The sequence below is a fragment of the Elgaria multicarinata genome, chromosome 1 (genome assembly GCF_023053635.1).
Source record: "Elgaria multicarinata webbii isolate HBS135686 ecotype San Diego chromosome 1, rElgMul1.1.pri, whole genome shotgun sequence".
NCBI classification, from domain to species: domain Eukaryota; kingdom Metazoa; phylum Chordata; class Lepidosauria; order Squamata; family Anguidae; genus Elgaria; species Elgaria multicarinata.
This window is the reverse complement of record NC_086171.1, coordinates 210,095,040-210,112,854: the sequence shown is the minus strand read 5'-3', so window position 1 is coordinate 210,112,854 and position 17,815 is coordinate 210,095,040. Positions and strand designations below refer to the sequence as shown.

Genomic DNA, 17,815 nt, shown 5'->3' with positions numbered 1-17,815 from the left:
TTTCCCCTTGGTTCCAAAAAGGCAAATGCTATTTTGGGCTGCATTAATAGAAGTATAGCTTCCAAATCACTGGTTCCTCTGTATTCAGCCCTGGTTAGGCCTCATCTAGAGTATTGCATCCAGTTCTGGGCTCCACAATTCAAGAAGGATGCAGACAAACTGGAGCGTGTTCAGAGGAGGGCAACCAGGATGATCAGGGGTCTGGAAACAAAGCTCTATGAAGAGAGACTGAAAGAACTGGGCAGGTTTAGCCTGGAGAAGAGAAGATTAAGGGGAGACATGATAGCACTCTTCAAATACTTAAAAGGTTGTCACATAGAAGAGGGCCAGGATCTCTTCTCGATCCTCTCAGAGTGCAGGACATGGAATAATGGACTCAAGTTAAAGGAAGCCAGATTCCAGCTGGACATCAGGAAAAACTTCCTGACTGTTAGAGCAGTGCAACAATGGAATCAGTTACCTAGGGAGGTTGTGGCCTCTCCCACACTAGAGGCCTTCAAGAGGCAGCTGGACAACCATCTGTCAGGGATGCTTTAGGGTGGATTCCTGCATTGAGCAGGGGGTTGGACTCGATGGCCTTGTAGGTCCCTTCCAACTCTGCTATTCTATGATTCTATTATTCCTCTCCCCTGCAGCCCCTGGGGCACCCTGAAATCTGCTCTAAAAGACCCCCTAACCCTCTGGAGCAAATTAGGGGGAGCATTTGGGGCTACCAAGGAGAACAGAAATCCATTCCACCAGTGGTTTGCATTCTGCTGGTGGAGAGTCAGTATTGGATAAAACCCTGTGTATGTCTATGCATATATTTATTTATATGCTGTTTTCCAGCCAAGATTGGCTGCCAATGGTTGGGGTACAGTCCAGATTTCAAGGTTCTTCCCTCTTCCAACCCCAAAGGGAAGGGGCAGAAGGAGCTGCAGGTGGACTCAGGGGCTGGCTGAGCGTAAAGATACCAACACAGAGAAGCAGCAGTTCTGTTGATCTGTGGAGTCATCTGACCCTGGTAGTTGGTGATACAGTCCAAGTTCTAGGCTCTTCCCTCTAGAGGTCGTCCCCCCCAAATTTGGGGGCTCTTGGGCAGTGCACTTGAGGACCTTCCCCTTAATCTGCAAGAAGAGGGGTATGGAAGCTGAGCATTCTCATGCCGCTTCCAAGCTATGTTGAGAGGTTCTACACAATGTGGCAGTGGTGGGCCCTTTGGTGAATTGGGCCCTGCAGCCAACGCCCTTCTTCACCATCCATGCTCCCAAATAATCTTGCCCCTGCTGACTTTTTAGAGGAGCCTTTGGAGATTGACTACAGGGCTTGGTGGGTTTAGCTTAGTTCTGAAGTAAGTTTCACCCACTATGTCTGGTGGTACAATTAGCTACGTTTAGGCTGTGGACTTAATGGTTGTACCAGGATGGCCCCATTCAGAAGACACCTTAAACTATGACTTTAACCATGGTGAATAAAACAAAACCGTTATTCATTGTGGTTAAAGCCGTGGTTTAAGGTGTCTTCTGAACACGGCCTGGCTTTCTGGCTTTACCAGCATGGTTAAAGCCATGGTTTAAGGTGTCTTCTGAACACGGCCTGGCGTTCTGGCTTAACCAGCATGGTTAAAGCCATGGTTTAAGGTGTCTTCTGAACACGGCCTGGCTTTCTGGCTTAACCAGCATGGTTAAAGACATGGTTTAAGGTGTCTTCTGAATGGGCCTGGTGTGTGTGTGTGTGTGTGTGTGTGTGTGTGTGTGTGTGTGTAAAACACAACAAGATTTTAGATTAGTCTTTTTAGAGTAGTCTCTCAGAATAAAATTTTAGTGATGAAATTTCATATTCAATGGTTGTTGTTTTTTTATAAAAAAAAATCTCCCAATTTTAAATATGTGCAAGATCTTGTTTTGGCTCCAGCCCTGAGCCATCTTTATTCCCAATGGGTTGTATATGATGGTTTCTACTTTTCCTCAGATTACTCTGACCACCATTGGCTACGGGGACAAGTATCCGCAGACCTGGAACGGACGGCTGCTTGCCGCAACGTTCACCTTGATCGGTGTTTCCTTTTTCGCCCTGCCGGCTGTAAGTAGGCCCTTTGCAAGATACATTTTTATTTGAAACAAATAAATAAAAAAAAGCTGAATAGGGCTGCTTGCAGACAAAGGGCTCCTGGCACTAGCAATTGGAAAGGACTCTTGTAGTTGTTCCATTTTTTTCTTCTCCTTAATGGATTCTCTGTATTAAGGAAAAAGACAGAAGAAAACAAGGACCCCCCATGAATTTCTGTGAATGAGGCAGAGCTATAAAAGTCTCGTAGCTTATTTTTTTTAAATAGTCCACGATGCCCTGCCGCATGAATAGGTTAAGAAGCTGCTGTTTGTAGCTTATTAAGCTATTGTGTGTAATTTGAGTCATCCCCTGCCTCCTGTCCTGCTGGGGTCCTCTTGCCTGAGCATTCTGGTATCTCTTCTTTAAGCCTGTTTAAACCTCCTGCCCCATAGATAATTTTATTTATTTATTTATTACATTTTTATACCGCCCAATAGCCGAAGCTTTCTGGGTGGTTTAAGCTGTTCCCAATGCCGGTACCGCAGTAGTGCAGGGTTTTGTGGGTGCATCACGTGCCTCCCTCCCAGGGGAAGCTGGGTGTCTTAAGTTTTGTACCGATCCTGCAAAGTTCCAAGGGTTAACAGATGCCACCCCCGTTTTGGTGCACCTGGGATTTTTTGCCTTTAAGAACATAAGAAGTACCGTCCTGGATCAGGCCGAGGGTCCGTCTAGTCCAGCACTCTGTTCACGCAGCGGCCAACCAGCTGTCGACCAGGTAGCCATGAGCAAGACATGAGTGCAACAGCACCCTCCCGCCCATGTTCCCCAGCAGCTGGTGCACACAGGCTTACTGCCTCAAATACTGGAGATAGCATACAACCATCAGGGCTGGTAGCCATTGATAGCCTTTGCCTCCAGGAATTTATCCAACCCCCCTTTAAAGTCATCCAAATTGGTGGCCATCACTACATCTTGTGGTAGTGAGTTCCATAATTTAACTATGCGCTGTGTGAATTAATACTTCCTCTTATTTGTCCTGGATCTCCCACCAAGCAGCTTCATGGGATGACCCAGAGTTCTAGTTTTTTGAGAAAGAGAGGGAGAAAAATGTCTCCCTTTCCACCTTCTCCACACCATGCCTAATTTTGTACACCTCTATCCTGTCTCCCCTTAGCCTCCTTTTTTCCAAGCTAAAGAACCCCAGTTGATGCAACCTTCCCTCATAGGGGAGATGCTCCAGCCCCTTAATCATTGTAGTTGCTTTTTTCTGCACTTTTTCCAGCTCTAAAATATCCTTTTTTAGGTGTGGTGACCAGAATTACTTATTTATAGAAACATATGCTGCTAAATGCTGCCTTTGGGCCCTCAGAAGGGCCCCCAATACATTTTAAAAGCCTAAACATACACTCTAATTCAATAAAAACTGAGAGCATGAACCCGGTTCAAGTGGGCTGTCTTCATGTGGACAGTGGAGGTGGGGCTGACATCACCGTATTAAGCAAAGGGAAGTCCAGGTGGCTCTAAGAATCTGGATTCTCACCTTCAGGTTCCACTTACTCTAGACACTTGCAGAAATGTCAAAGAGTCTCGTGGCACCTTAAAGACGAACACATTTATTCTGGCATAAACTTTGCTCGCTTCATCAGATTCAAGGAATATTACGGAGAGTTTCAGGTTTATATACAGTGGCTATGGCAGTGTTGGTTGCGGGTGGGGTGTGCAAATGGTGAGGTCAGAAGGAAATTAAATGCAGAAGGTACTTATTAATAGACATCTTTCGCAGTACAGTTGTTGCTGATAACACAAACATCCTGGCACTCAGAAAGCCAATTAGCACTTCATTTCATTTCATTTCTATACTGCTCCACACCTAAACAGAGTCACATGTAGTCCGTCCCCTTTAAGACGAAGATAAAATGTCCGACGCGATGGGGCTTTTCTTTACCCCATCACGTCTGACATGTGGAAAGGAGCGACAGCCCGCGCTACTTCTAGCACGGGCTGGCCCCTCCTCACCACTGGATTTGCACGTAAGTCTAGCAAAGCCCTCAACCGTTGAGTGGAATTTTCACACTGCGTTGACTAATGTGTTGTCTGAACTGAGCCAATCTCTCTCTCTGTCTTTCTGTCTCTCTCCCCTCCTGCCCACCAGAATAAGGGATAGAATAAAGAGTCTGATGACAATCGAATGGAAATAATATTGTTCTTTATTCCAGGGTATCCTAGGTTCTGGATTTGCTTTGAAGGTTCAAGAGCAGCACCGTCAAAAGCACTTTGAGAAGAGGAGGAATCCTGCAGCGGGCTTGATTCAGGTGAGCAAGCAGAACGTAGGGACGCTTGGCTGCTGGTGGCTCAGCATCAGAACAGCTTCCACCTTGAGAGATGCCTTCCCCAAAGGCCGACAGGCATGTCTTAGCAGAGTTTCTGAGCCAGGTGAGTCCTCCACCTGGCTCCTCTGTAAAGCTGTTGTGGAGGGCTTTTGTTTGGGCCTTTGCAAAATGTCAATTAGCTTAGGGTGACCTTATGAAAAGGAGGAAAGGACTCATCACAACAGTGAAAGCTGCAGGAGCTATACTAGATTGACCAGATACAAAAAAGGGCAGGGCTCCTGCAGCTTTCACTGTTGTGGTGAAGAGGAAATTTCACCAGGTTCTCCATATATACAAATGACACCTGCTGAAATTCTCTTTTCTATGCAACTGTTAAAGATACAGGAGCCCGGTCCTCCTTTTCATAGGGTCACCTTAAATTAGCTGAGAGCACTCCGATGCAAAATAGCCCAGAGGGAAGGGAGTTGAGTGTCTTTACAAATATTGTGTTGCCTTAATTTTCAAGACACACACATCTATTTCCTAATATTTTAACTTCTCTCAAAATACTAGAACCCGGGGTCATCCCATGAAACTGATTGGTGGGAGATTCAGGACAAGATAAAAGGAAATCCTTCTTCGCACAGCACATAGTTAAACTCTGGAATTCACTACCGCAAGATGTAGTGATGGCCATCAATTTGGATGGCTTCAACAGGGGTTGGATAAATTCTTGGAGGAGAAGGCTATTCATGGCTACTAGTCCTGATGGCTATATGCCACTATCAGAGGCAGTAAGCGTACGTACACCAGTTGCTGGGGAACATGGGTGGGAGGGTGCTGTTGCACTCGTGTCCTGCTTGAGGGTTCCTGGTTGACAGCTGGTTCGCCCCTGTGTGAACAGAATGCTGGACTAGATGGACCTTTGGTCTTATCCAGCAGGGCTCTTCTGATGTTCTTATGAAGGCTTACCTAAGGCAACCTTCCCTAAACTGGTATCTTCCAGATGTGTTGGACTGCCACTCCCATGATCCCCTAAAGAACGTATTCTCCCTTATGAGCCTGCCCGTGCTTTGAGATCTTCTGGAGAAGCCCTTCTTTCAGTCCCACCTTCTTCACAGGCACGCTTGGTGGGAACATAGGAGAGGGCCTTCTCGGTGGCTGCTCCGGTGCTCTGGAACTCTCTTCCCGGGGAAGCTAGCCTGGCTCCCTCCTTGATGGGCTTTCCGATGCAGACTAAAACTTTTTTGTTCCAGCAGGCCTTTGGAGAATAATCTGGCCCTCCATCTATGTTAATGTCTTATAATTTTGTTGTGTATTTTAAATGTTTATGGTTTTGTTTCCCCCCCTCCATGTATATTTTAAACTTTGTAAGGCCGCCTTGAGGCCCAGCATTGGGCAAAAGGTGCGATACAAATAATAATAATAATAATAATAATAATAATAATAATAATAATAGTAAGGAAGTGCTCTAATACTCCCCTGCTCCACCTGCCTTTGCCTTGGTCCTGCTTGTGAGGCTAAAAATAGTGCTGGATCTTTTCTTTCTCTCTATGCTTCAAGCGTACTTCAGGGACTTAATGGAGGCTTTTAGGCACTTCTCCCCAGGGAATCAATTCCCATCTGACTCAGAGCCAGAGTTCCATGCTTTATTTCTTCCTTAGGAGGTGACACAAGCCAGCAAATCCTTTCCCTTGATTGAGAAATCCTACCAGCGGTGTGCAGTGTTTTTAAAAAAGAAAAGAAAAATCCGTACTCTATTCATACTTTGCATCAACACGCAATGAATGGTGTGCCAGGAAAATGCTGGACCTGCAATCAGTCTAGATTATGCCTGTCAGCATTTGGATTCATTCATCTATCTGCCTTTCCCCTCAAGATCAGGGTGACATACATGGGGTAATCTCATTTTGTCCTCACACCAACCCTGTGAGGTAGGACCGCCTGCAAGATGAGGTGGAGGGTTTGGTTTCAAGGTCATGTAAGTTCCAGCATTCTAGCCACTCTGCTTCTCTAGTATGAAGATTTGATTATTATTTTTTAAAGGATTTGTTCAGCGTCAGTTTTTTTAAAGCATTTGAATACTGCAAAAATGGGGTCATTTGGGAGAATGGGGCACAAGGAATAATGTTTACTTTTACTATTTACATTTGCATTTAGGTAGGAGAAGTAGGGTTAAGAAGAAGCAGTAAAAGCAATAGGATGATGATGACGATAAGTTCTGGCAGGAATGGACTATATGAACAGACACAATACGGCTGCAAAAATACTTCACCAACAACTGGCCATCAAATTCAATGTCATCAAACAACCTACACCATACTATACATACTCTCCCAAAACAATCTTGGAAAATGCAGACCATAAAATATACTGGGACAGAACAAATCATAAGGACAAGACAATACCTTGCAATCAACAAGACGTAACAGTTAGAGTCAAAAAAGAAAAACACACGTACCTCATTGACATAGCAATACCTAATGACAAAAATGTTGCAGAAAAGGAAGAGGAAAAGAGACTTCTACTGCTATGGAAGTCAAAGAACTATGGCAACAGGAGAAGGTTACAATTATTCTGTTAGTTACATCAGTCACCAGCATCCCATCAAAAAACTGTACAGAAAACCTACCAAAATACATCCATACCAACATCCAGAAAGGAGTCACACTCAAAACATGTTCAATAGTCAGGAAGTTTTTGAGTCAGTAAAGGACAGCATGACTTGGCAATGCCCATCATAGCCGTCTAGAAAAACTGCCACAAGTGAGAGCAGAGATAATAGTAATAATTTTCTTAGGGGGCAATCCTATGCATGTTTAGACAGAAAAAAGTACTCCAACTCCCAGCATTCCACATCCAGCCATGGGGAATGCTGGGAGTTGTAGGATTATTTTTCCTGTCTAAACGTTCGTGTGATTGTGTCCTTCGAAGCTTTTCTCAAAAAGTCTAAAGGCACCTTGCAACACTCTTCTGGTTGGAACCTGAAGTTGGGTGGAACGTTTGGAAGCATTTGTTCAGCTAAAAGATGCCACATGAAGACGGGCTACTGTGGGCAACAAGCGCCCCCTGTTATATTATTATTATTATTTATTTATATAGCACCATCAATGTACATGGTGCTGTACAGAGTAAAACAGTAAATAGCAAGACTCTGCCGCATAGGCTTACAATCTAATAAAATCATAGTAAAACAATAAGGAGGGGAAAAGAATGCAAACAGGCACAGGGTAGGGTAAGCAGGCACAGGGTAGGGTAAAACTAACAGTATAAAGTCTGCACAACATCAAGTTTTAAAAGCTTTAGGAAAAAGAAAAGTTTTTAGTTGAGCTTTAAAAGCTGCGATTGAAGTTGTAGTTCTCAAATGTTCTGGAAGAGCGTTCCAGGCGTAAGGGGCAGCAGAAGAAAATGGACGGAGCCGAGCAAGGGAAGTAGAGGCCCTTGGGCAGGCGAGAAACATGGCATCAGAGGAGCGAAGAGCACGAGCGGGGCAATAGTGTGAGAGGAGAGAGGAGAGATAGGAAGGAGCTAGACCGTGAAAAGCTTTGAAGGTTAACAGGAGAAGTTTATATTGGATTCTGAAGTGAATTGGAAGCCAATGAAGAGATTTCAGAAGCGGAGTAACATGGTCAGAGCGGTGAGCCAAGAAGATGATCTTTGCGGCAGAGTGGTGAACAGAAACCAACGGACTGATGTGAGAAGAAGGAAGGCCAGAGAGAAGAAGGTTGCAGTAGTCCAACCGTGAAATAACCAGTGCATGAACAAGCGTCTTGGCGGAAGAGACAGACAAAAATGATCGAATCCTGGCAATATTATACAGGAAAAATCGACAAGATTTAGTTAATTGCTAGGGAAGGGGTGGGTAATACGGGCCACGTACGTACCCCCCTGGCGTGCACTGCCCACAGCAATCGATATTTCAGTGGGGCGGAAGCAGAGACGCTGTCCGGGGACATGCCCAGGGGTGGAAATTTGCCCTGGATCCCCTGGTGTTGCTCACCCCTGCACTGGGCATCAGCCAAGAACAAATATAGGTTGAGCAACGTGCTCTTTCATGGGGCTAAAGAAGCCCTGCAAGCCAGTCCTGAGCTGGCGACAGCAGGGGATGAAAGAAAGAAGAGCAGACGGGTTTATTTAATTACATGAGCAGACTCAGGCTTTTAATGGCCCGAACATTCCTGCGCCCACAGTATGGTTCTGCAGCTATGGTGCTGAAACGGGGATGCAGGATTTAATTTTTAATTTTTTGCAGGAACAGATGCCTGTACATACAGCCTGAGTGCATTTGCATTTTTAAAAAATAATTATCGAGCTTAACACTTTTTTTTCATCGAGAAGAGTGCTAAAAACTTGGCAGAGAGAGAGAGAGAGAGAAGACTTGAATGTCTCATTGTTTCTGCCTTGCACTACCTATCACAAGGCAGTTATTGAAGGGATGATGCATCATACATTGGATTGCGGGAGATTTTATGAGGAAGAGGGAACAAGCAGCCGCAGAATGCATCCATGACTCTTTATAATATTTAGCTCCTGCTCTAAATGAACATAGGAAGCTGCCTTATCAGTCAAATTATTGTTCCATTAAGCTCAGTAACGTTTATACTGACTTGCAACGGCTCTGCTGGTTTTTTCCAGTCATAGAATCATAGAATAGCAGAGTTGGAAGAGGCCTACAAGGCCATTGAGTCCAACCCCCTGCTCAATGCAGGAATCCACCCTAAAGCATCACTGACAGATGGTTGTCCAGCTGCCTCTTGAAGGCCTCTAGTGTGGGAGAGCCCACAACCTCCCATTGTCATACTGCTCTAACAGTCAGGCAGTTTTTCCTGATGTCCAGCTGGAATCTGGCTTCCTTTAACTTGAGCCCGTTATTCCGTGTCCTGCACTCTGGGAGGATCGAGAAGAGATCCTGGCCCTCCTCTGTGTGACAACCTTTTAAGTATTTGAAGAGTGCTCTCATGTCTCCCCTCAATCTTCTCTTCTCCAGGCTAAACCTGCCCAGTTCTTTCAGTCTCTCCTCATAGGGCTTTGTTTCCAGACCCCTGATTATCCTGGTTGCTCTCCTCTGAACACACTCCTACCTGGAGATGATGGGGTTTGAACCCGGGACCTTTTGCTTACAAAACATGTGCTGGACCCACAGCCATGTGCAGGCGAGCTGCACCTTTCCTCTTTACATGTTAGAAAATCAAAATGACAATGGCTTTTTGCTTCTCCGTACCATGCAAAACTATCACAGCCCCAGGATACTGAGGGGCTGTTGACTCCTGTCAATTAGATTTAAGAAAATCAATACTATGAATCTAGGTCGCTCTGTCTAGTGCCGTGCCGAAAATTTCTCCCACGAAAATGTCAGCCTTTCTCATTCAGTGTGATAGAAAAGAAATTGCTTTTGAAAAGAAATTCAACGGAGGAGAAATTTTGGAGAAATTCTTATGGGTTTGGTTCAGGCTTCTTGTGCTTACCATACTTATGGGATGGCTGAGGAGTGTTTGTGAGTATTCCGTCTTTCATTGTACAGTCATCTGTAGCCTCTTTGGCTTTCTGCACTTCCCGCCCAGGGGAAGACATCATGAGTGTATTCCTCCCATAGGGCCTTTTCAGATCAGGAAGTGCAGGCAGCCTGGGAGACTATAGAGCAATAGTGAAGTGTGTAATAAAAGAGCCTGTGTGGTGTAGTGGCTAAAGCGTTGGACTGAGAGTCAGGAGATCTGGGTTCTAGTCCCCACTCGGCTATGGAAACCCACTGGGTGACTTTGGTCCAGTCACAGACTCTCAGCCCAACCTACTTCACAGGGTTGTTGTTGTGAAGATAAAATGGAGAGGAGGTTTATGTATGCCGCTTTGGGTTCCTTGGAGGAAAAAATGTGGGATATAAATGCTAAAATAAATAATAAAAAAATAAAAATATAGACAGTACCCTGAGCCACCTCACAGTGATTAGTTAAGATCAAATACACCACCAGCACATTTCAAATAAATTATAAAATGCCTTGAGAATGAGGCACAAAAATGAAAGCCCTTTCCTGAGATTTTTCTTTTCTTACCCCCTAGAAATAAAAGGACCCTTTTCAGAATTTTCTCTGTATTTTCTTCACTCTTACTGTTTTTGTGGTGGCTGCATTCCCTCCCCTCAATGCCCTGGAGTGATGCCAAGTACGTTTCCGGGGCATTGTGGAGGATGCAAAATGGGGGCCAGGCTGCCAACACAGTTATTATTATTATTATTATTATTATTATTATTATTATTATTTATTTATTTATATAGCACCATCAATGCTGTTGCTACTTGCAGTGGCAGTGCAAGCCCCCCCCCCCAAAAAAAAAACCCTTAGGGAAAAACGAGAGAAAGAAGCTGTTCTACAATCCTTGCCAATGGTGGTGCATAACTGTGAGAAATTGTTGGGAGAATTTCTCCTCCCCTTGGAGAAATTCGGTGAAATTGCGTCCCCCCGTTTTCTCTGCCCAAAAATAGGGTGGAGAACTTTGAGAGCTCTAGTTCTGTCTATCATCTTCAGCCTCGGCTTGACTCCTTTATTGTGAAAACTAGAGATTTTAACAAAATCTGCTTCCTGTCGTTACTGGAATTTGCTGGTTTTAACAATTCATGCCCACGTTTCATTCTTCCCCTCACAGGCTGCATGGAGGTTCTATGCCACTAACCTCACTCGAACAGATTTGCACTCCACGTGGAATTATTATGAGCGAACCGTCACTGTCCCCATGTACAGGTAGGAGTTCCTTTAAACCTGTTATTCCTCTTCTGTGGATATACATAGTTCCATTCAACGTGCTTATTTTTGTTTAAGCCAACATTTTTGCTTGCATTAAGTTAAAAAGCTCTCCAAGGGCTTCTGTTCTTGTTTTGTGTAAGTTTAATTTTCTTTCCAAATGCTGTAGATTTATTTCCCCATTGCGTTCATGTCCATTGTATTAATTTCTTTTTTTTTTTCTTGTACGTGTGTGTTTGTGTGTATGTCTTGTGTCGGTTTCCATCTTTATTTTTCTGCACCTGTTATCGGTGGTATTATTTTGTGACAGTTTCCACGGCAATGCCTGAAGACCACCTGAAGGGCTCTCCTGGAAAAGTAGGTAAAAGAAGAACAACCTTCTCTTCCAAATCCCCTGTAACATTTAGCATTTTGAGCTGTTCTGTTTTGTTAGTGTAGTGGGGATTTTGTCGTACTTCTGCCTTACTGTAAACCTTGACTGCTTCCAAGAACCAACCGGGAGTAGACTTTATTGACTCCAGTTCCTTTGGCTTCCAACATGGAAGAATAGAAAAAATGAAGATCCCCAGGCAATTGAACCCAAATTTTACTTGTAATTTGCTCCTAGCCAGAAAGCCAGGGCCGGTGCTTCCATAAAGGCCAGTTAGGCGGCCGCCTAGAGCGCCAAGTTCAGTGCCCCTGGAAGTCGCCCTCCCACTCCCAGAGCCGCTCTTGCCGAGTGAGGGCAGCTTCCGGGTGCCCCGTTCGCCCTGCTCCCCAGCGTCCCTGGCTTGGCTTCAGCTGAGCACCCGTCCAGCAGCCGAAGCCAACCTGGGACATTGGGGGGCGGGGGCGGGCGGCTCCACGTTCTGACATCCGGCGCGCGCCGGACATCAGAACATGGAGCTGTCTGACCGCCCTCCCCCAGCTTCCCGGCTTGGCTTCGGCTGGGGGCTCCCAGCCGAACCCAAGCCGGGACGCTGGGGGCGGGGGGGAAGGAACAGCTCCACGTTCTGACTTCTGGCGCGCGCCGGACATCAGAACGTGGAGCCGCCTGGCGGAGAGGGGTGACAGCCTGTAGCGCGCCGCCGGCTGCTCCTTCGCCCGGCGTGATTGCCTCCTCCTCCTCCCCCTCCTCCCCCTCCCCCCCCGCCACCCGCCCTTCCCTCTCTTCCCTCCGCCCAGCCATGTGGCCAGCCTCCCGCTTGCCGCTTCAACCCGGAGGACGGAGGCAAAGCGCAGCAGCCCGCCTCGACGCCCCTCAATGAAACTCCACCGCCGCCGCGTCCGGGAGGCCAGAGGAGTCGGGCGCCACGCGTAGCGCTCCTGCTGCCCAGCTCGCTCGCCTCGGGCCGGATCGGGGCACCGGCAGCCGCCCGCTTGCCAACGGTAAGCCCTGTCCCTGGCCCCGGGGTGAGCGGGCCGCGTGGAGCGTGTATGTGTGTGTGGGGGGGATACGGTGTGTGTGTGGGGTGAAAGCAGCTCACCTTGCCTAGGGCGCAAAAAAGCCTGTCACCGGCCCTGCAGAAAGCTAAGCACAGCAAGGGGGGAGGTGGCTTGGATGTTTTAACAGTGCGCAGAGAATTAGTTGACTATAGAAGGGTGTGTACTTCAATGTGGTTGGTGGTGGGTGAGGACAGACATGTTGTAACTTGTTTTACTTTTGGAAACATCTGATGCATTCAGCATATCTGACTTGTCTGTAGGGCTAATGGGAAACGTCACCCATTAGGGGCTGTCATATGCCCAGCTCTTTTGTAGAGCCTGTTCACACGATGGAAATGATAACGACACACAGATCTTACGGAGCACTGATGCAATTTAGCTGCAGCGGTTTCAAAAATAGACTCTGAGCCTTGCAAGTCTGTTAACAACAGGAAGTAAATATTTCTATTTCCAACGGTAGAGCTGATTATTCAACATCTGTGTTGAATACTTTGCATGCAGAATAGCATAATAATAATAATAATAATAATAATAATAATAATAATAATAATAATAATAATAATAATAATTGTTTTATTTCTTACTTGCCTTTCCATCGTGATTGAGGTGGGGAAATATAAAATATGTAAAAGTGAAGTAAAACATAATATACATTGTTAAAACATCCTAAAAACATCCTAAAAACATCCTAAAAATTCCACTGGATAGGTCTGCCGGAAGAGATCAGTCTTAATTGCTTTCTTAAATGCTAATACGAGCCTCGTGTGGCGCAGAGTGGTAAAGCAGCAGTTTCTGCAGCTGAAACTCTCCCCACGGCCTGAGTTCGATCCCAGCGGAAGCTGGTTTCAGGCAGCCGGCTCGGGTCGACTCAGCCTTCCATCCTCCCGAGGTCGGTAAAATGAGTACCCAGTTAGCTGGGGGAAGGTAATAATGGCCGGGGAAGGCAACGGCAAACCACCCCGCTATAAGGCCTGCCAAGAAAACATCAGCGAAAGCTGGTGTCCCTCCAAGGGTCAGTAATGACTCAGTGCTTGCACGAGAGGTTCCTTTCCTTTCCAAATGCTAATAGACTGTTAAGTTAACAAAAAAGTGTGGGAAATCCTCAGATACTTTACCTCCAGATATACAGAATTTCTGTGACTGGTTGTGCTCCCTTTATGTACATGTTTCAAGAGTATTTGCAGTGTGGTCTTGTACATTTACCTACCCTCCTACCTGTTCACACATAGAGAGAGAGTCAGCTTGAAGGCACAAGTCACACATATAGAGTAGAGTTGGTTGCAAGCTTTTCTACATGAGGCTGTTAATCTGCTGTATTTGCTTTCAGATTTATTTATTTATTTATTTATTTATTTATTTATTATCCTGCCCAATAGCTGAGGCTCTCTGGGCAGTTTTGTCACAGAATTGAGATCTGAGCTTTACACAAAGAGCTTTTCCTTTCCTGCTTTCAGGCTACATAACCTCTAGGTGGCGGTGTGGCATAGCGAAATAACACAACTATGTAAGTGAGGAAATGTGTTTTGTTTCTTTCCCCCCCCAAGTAATACTGCATTTTCCCTGCTCTCAAAAATCCCATGAAAGTTCTCTTAAAAAACAGAAGGGAAACTGGAGGGACATACCATCATCAAAAGAACCCGTAAACAACCGTAAGACATGATGAGTGCGCAAGAAATGCCTCTTGTAGAAAAGCTCAGCAATTGCCTCCTAATTCAGGGGTGGGCAGACTTCAGATTTGCAGGATTTACTTTGTTTTTGCTATAACCCTGAAGTCTGTCAATTGGAAACAGTTGCAAACTAGTGGGTTAGGGTTGCAGACACACACTGAAAAGGAAGGGACAAGGCTGCTTCAGAGCATATGTTCACCCTGGGAATTTGTTTTCGGTACTGGGAATGAGCTGAGAGCTGTATCACTCAAAACTCCACTTCTTTTCCCCAAACTCCTCAATCTAATCCACCTGGTCAATACCACCACCACCTTATACTCACTTACCTGGGAGTAAGCGCCATTGAGTGCCATGGAACTTCTTCCAATTAAACAAGCATAGGATTGCACGGTTGGAGGGGTGCCTTTTATAGCTCAATCCTATACGTGTCTACTTAGAAGTAAGTTCACTGAATTAGTGGAGCTTACTCCCAGATACGTGGGTATCCCCAGTTATTGTTACTGCTTTAGTAAGTTGTGAGTAGGAAGCTCTAGGCAATCTATGGCAATTCACCCAGAGATCTAAGAACATAATAACATAAAAGAGCCCAGCTGGATCAGACCAAGGGTCCAGCTGTCAATCAGGGACCCACAAGCAGGACACAGTGTAATAGTACCCTCCCACCCATGTTCCCCAGCAACTGATGTATATAAGATTAATTCCTCTACAGTTAGATCCCAGTAATAATCTACCTTCTGCCCAGCCCTGCCCTAATTGACAGTGGCTTTATCCTTTTTATCCTAGTCTGTTTAATTAAAGCTCTTTCGTACTCTAAAGTAAAATAAAGTAAAGTAAAATAAAAAATAATATCCTTCTCATATATCTTTGTGTGGCTGAATGCCAAGACTGAAAAGCCACCAGAAATAAATTGGATTTTGTGAGGTTGAATGGCAGCGATGTCGCTATCAGCCAGAGTGAGAGACGTCTGCTAGGAATCGAAATGCATCCAGTCTAATTCCTGAGGCATGGCCTTATCCAAGCAGACCATCTGAATGTATTTCTGACCGTGGCTATTGGGCAGTATACAGATGTTCGAAGAAATGCATATTTCCACATAATGGGGTTGTTTACAGGACACTAATCCTGAGAGAACACCACTGCTTTCTAATTTACTTCAAGGCATTCGGTACCATGGACTTTGCAGGATCCACCGAGGCAGGGTGGGTTAGGGCAAGGGAGAATAACCACAGGGGCAGAAGCAGCTGGTAGCCAGGGCAAGGAGGAGAGGGAGAGCTAGTCAGCACGGGCTAAGTGGGCAAGGGTAATGTGTGATAGGTGTTTAGTGGGAGAGGAAGGCTCATTCGCTTATGGCAGGGTTGGGGAACTTCTTTCAGCCTGAGACATGAATTCCATTTCGGAGAAACTCTCAGGGGCAGCATTCTGTCGTGGGTGGAGCCAGAGGCAATGGGGTGGGATCAACTTATTCCAAACCCTAGCATATTGTAGCCTTAGGAGAGGCCTTTCAACCTTTTAGAATGGGGAAAACACTGTACCAAAGTTGGGAAACCTCTAAACTTTGGGGGAAAGGGAGTGGGGCTAGTGGAAGGGATGGATTTGGGCCCCGGAGCCTGAAACTCCCCACCATTGATTTATGGCTTAAGGTAGCCTTCCCCAACCTGGTGCCCTCTAGATGTTTTGGCCTACAACTCCCAGCATTCCTGACCATTGTCCATACTAGCTGTAGCTGATGGGAACTGAAGTCCATAACATTTGGAGGTTACCAGGTTGAGGGAGGCTTGTCTAGGGTGTGGGGTGGGACTGTTTAACACAATGCCAGATTCCTCCCCCCTCTTTTTTTTTTTTATAGAAGAGACTGGCTTGCATTTAGATTTCATAAATAAACTGCGTTAGCTTATTCAGAGGTTTTCATCCCAGAGAAGAGGAAGATGAAATAAATTTTACCCATTTCATACAGATCTATCCCAGGATGCCACAACATTTTTAAAAGTCAGCTTTTCGAAGTTATGCCACTGTTTGCTTCATAGGTCATAAACTGTATATTTCAGCTGCACCCCTTCCTAGAGTTAGAAGACCTAAAGATGGTAGTGCACGTGCTGGTAACATTGAGGCTTGACTTCTGCAATGTGCTCTACATAGGGCTACCTTTGTGGCTAGTCCGGAAACTTCAACTAGTTCAAAATATGGCAGCCAGATTGGTCACTGGAACATCTAGGGGTGATCACATCACACCATTCCTAAAATCTCTTCACTGGCTGCCAATTAGTTTCCGGGTGAAGTATAAAGTGTTGGTTATCACCTTTAAAGCCCTACATGGTTTGGGTCCAGGCTACCTGCTGGATCGCCTTCTCCCATGCAATCCGTCCCACACACTCAGGTCCTCTGGGAAGAATCTGCTTCAGTCAGCAGACTAGGCTGACAACCATAACCCAAAGGACCTTCTCTTTTACTGCTCCCAAACTGTGGAATAGCCTGGCGGAGGAGACTCGTCAGCTTGACGGTCTTTTAGCATTCAAGAAAGCGATCAAGACTGATCTCTTCCGGCAGGCCTATCGAGTAGAATTTTAGGATATTTTAGGATGTTTTTAGGATGCTTTTAGGATGTTTTTAAACCGTGTATACCATGTTTTTAATCAGTATTTAATGTATTTTATGCTTCTTGTTGTTCCCTGCCTCGATCCAATTGGAGAGGCGGGTAAGAATTATTATTATTGTTGTTGTTGTTGTTGTTATTATTATTATTATTATTTCAAACATCTTTTGTTTTGCAAGTCAGTTCAGACAACTTGCATTCCTAATGCATTCCATTAACCATTTTGTGGTTAAGCAGCATGGTTTAGCATGTTGTCTGAACGGGGCCAGTGTTGTGCTTCAGTTTGAGGGATTCAGCCGAAAGGAGGAACAGCTGAGCCTGGGAGTGTTTGGGCAGCGGCCTGTCACAGAAACAGGCCGAGGCTAGCTCAGGCCTCTGCAGCTGACCTCGATCATTAATCACCAACATCCCTATAAGAAGAGAACCAGAAGCACTGAGCAGTGCTGGAAACAATTGTTGCTGCGTCTTTGTTGTTTTTGCATACCAGCTCCCTGATCTTGCCTTAACCTAACCTTGGATCGGACTCTGACTACTCTTTGGCGCATTCCTGAACACAACATTGTTTGACCCGGTTTCTGGCAGATACTTTTGGCTTTCGACCGTGGGCTGTTTATTGACGTTTCCAGCTTGCTTATCTCTCTAGCGGCGGTGGGTTACGACAGTCGGAAACCCAAAGAGAATAGCTATTATCGGAGAATAGCTATTAATAACTACTGGTTTATGTGGGTGTTGGTGGTTAAAAGGAGCCATGCTGTGGTTGCTTTTCAAAGTGTGGGTGAAATGGAGGGTGGGGAAACTCCCAGAGGCCACTAGCTGAGCAGCTGCAATATTTTCCTCCCAGAATGCCCCTAGGAGACTGCTACATCATGTCAATTGTGTTACTGCGATGGAAGCTTCAGAGATAAAATATAACAGCTCTCAAGTGTGCGTCTCTCACCCAACCCAATTTTGCTCACTTTATTTATAGGAAACAGCTACCTCTCTCTCCCCCCACCCCCAATTAAAAATGTCCAAGGGGGCTGTACTCCAGACTAACCTACCCCCGAAAGGCACCCCGAACTCTGA

General features: G+C 45.6%; 1 protein-coding gene across 3 annotated transcripts in view; it reads left to right on the top strand.

Moving 5' to 3' along the window:
- The window catches only part of KCNQ2 (potassium voltage-gated channel subfamily Q member 2), a 153,558-nt gene that overhangs the window by 66,798 nt on the left and 68,945 nt on the right, over nucleotides 1–17,815 (top strand). For all 3 annotated transcript variants that reach the window (XM_063147113.1, XM_063147123.1, XM_063147104.1), the window contains exons 6-8: nucleotides 1,951–2,061; nucleotides 4,245–4,340; nucleotides 10,974–11,068. In XM_063147113.1, the coding sequence (XP_063003183.1) occupies nucleotides 1,951–2,061; nucleotides 4,245–4,340; nucleotides 10,974–11,068 (302 nt within the window). The remainder of the gene's footprint in view (nucleotides 1–1,950; nucleotides 2,062–4,244; nucleotides 4,341–10,973; nucleotides 11,069–17,815) is intronic.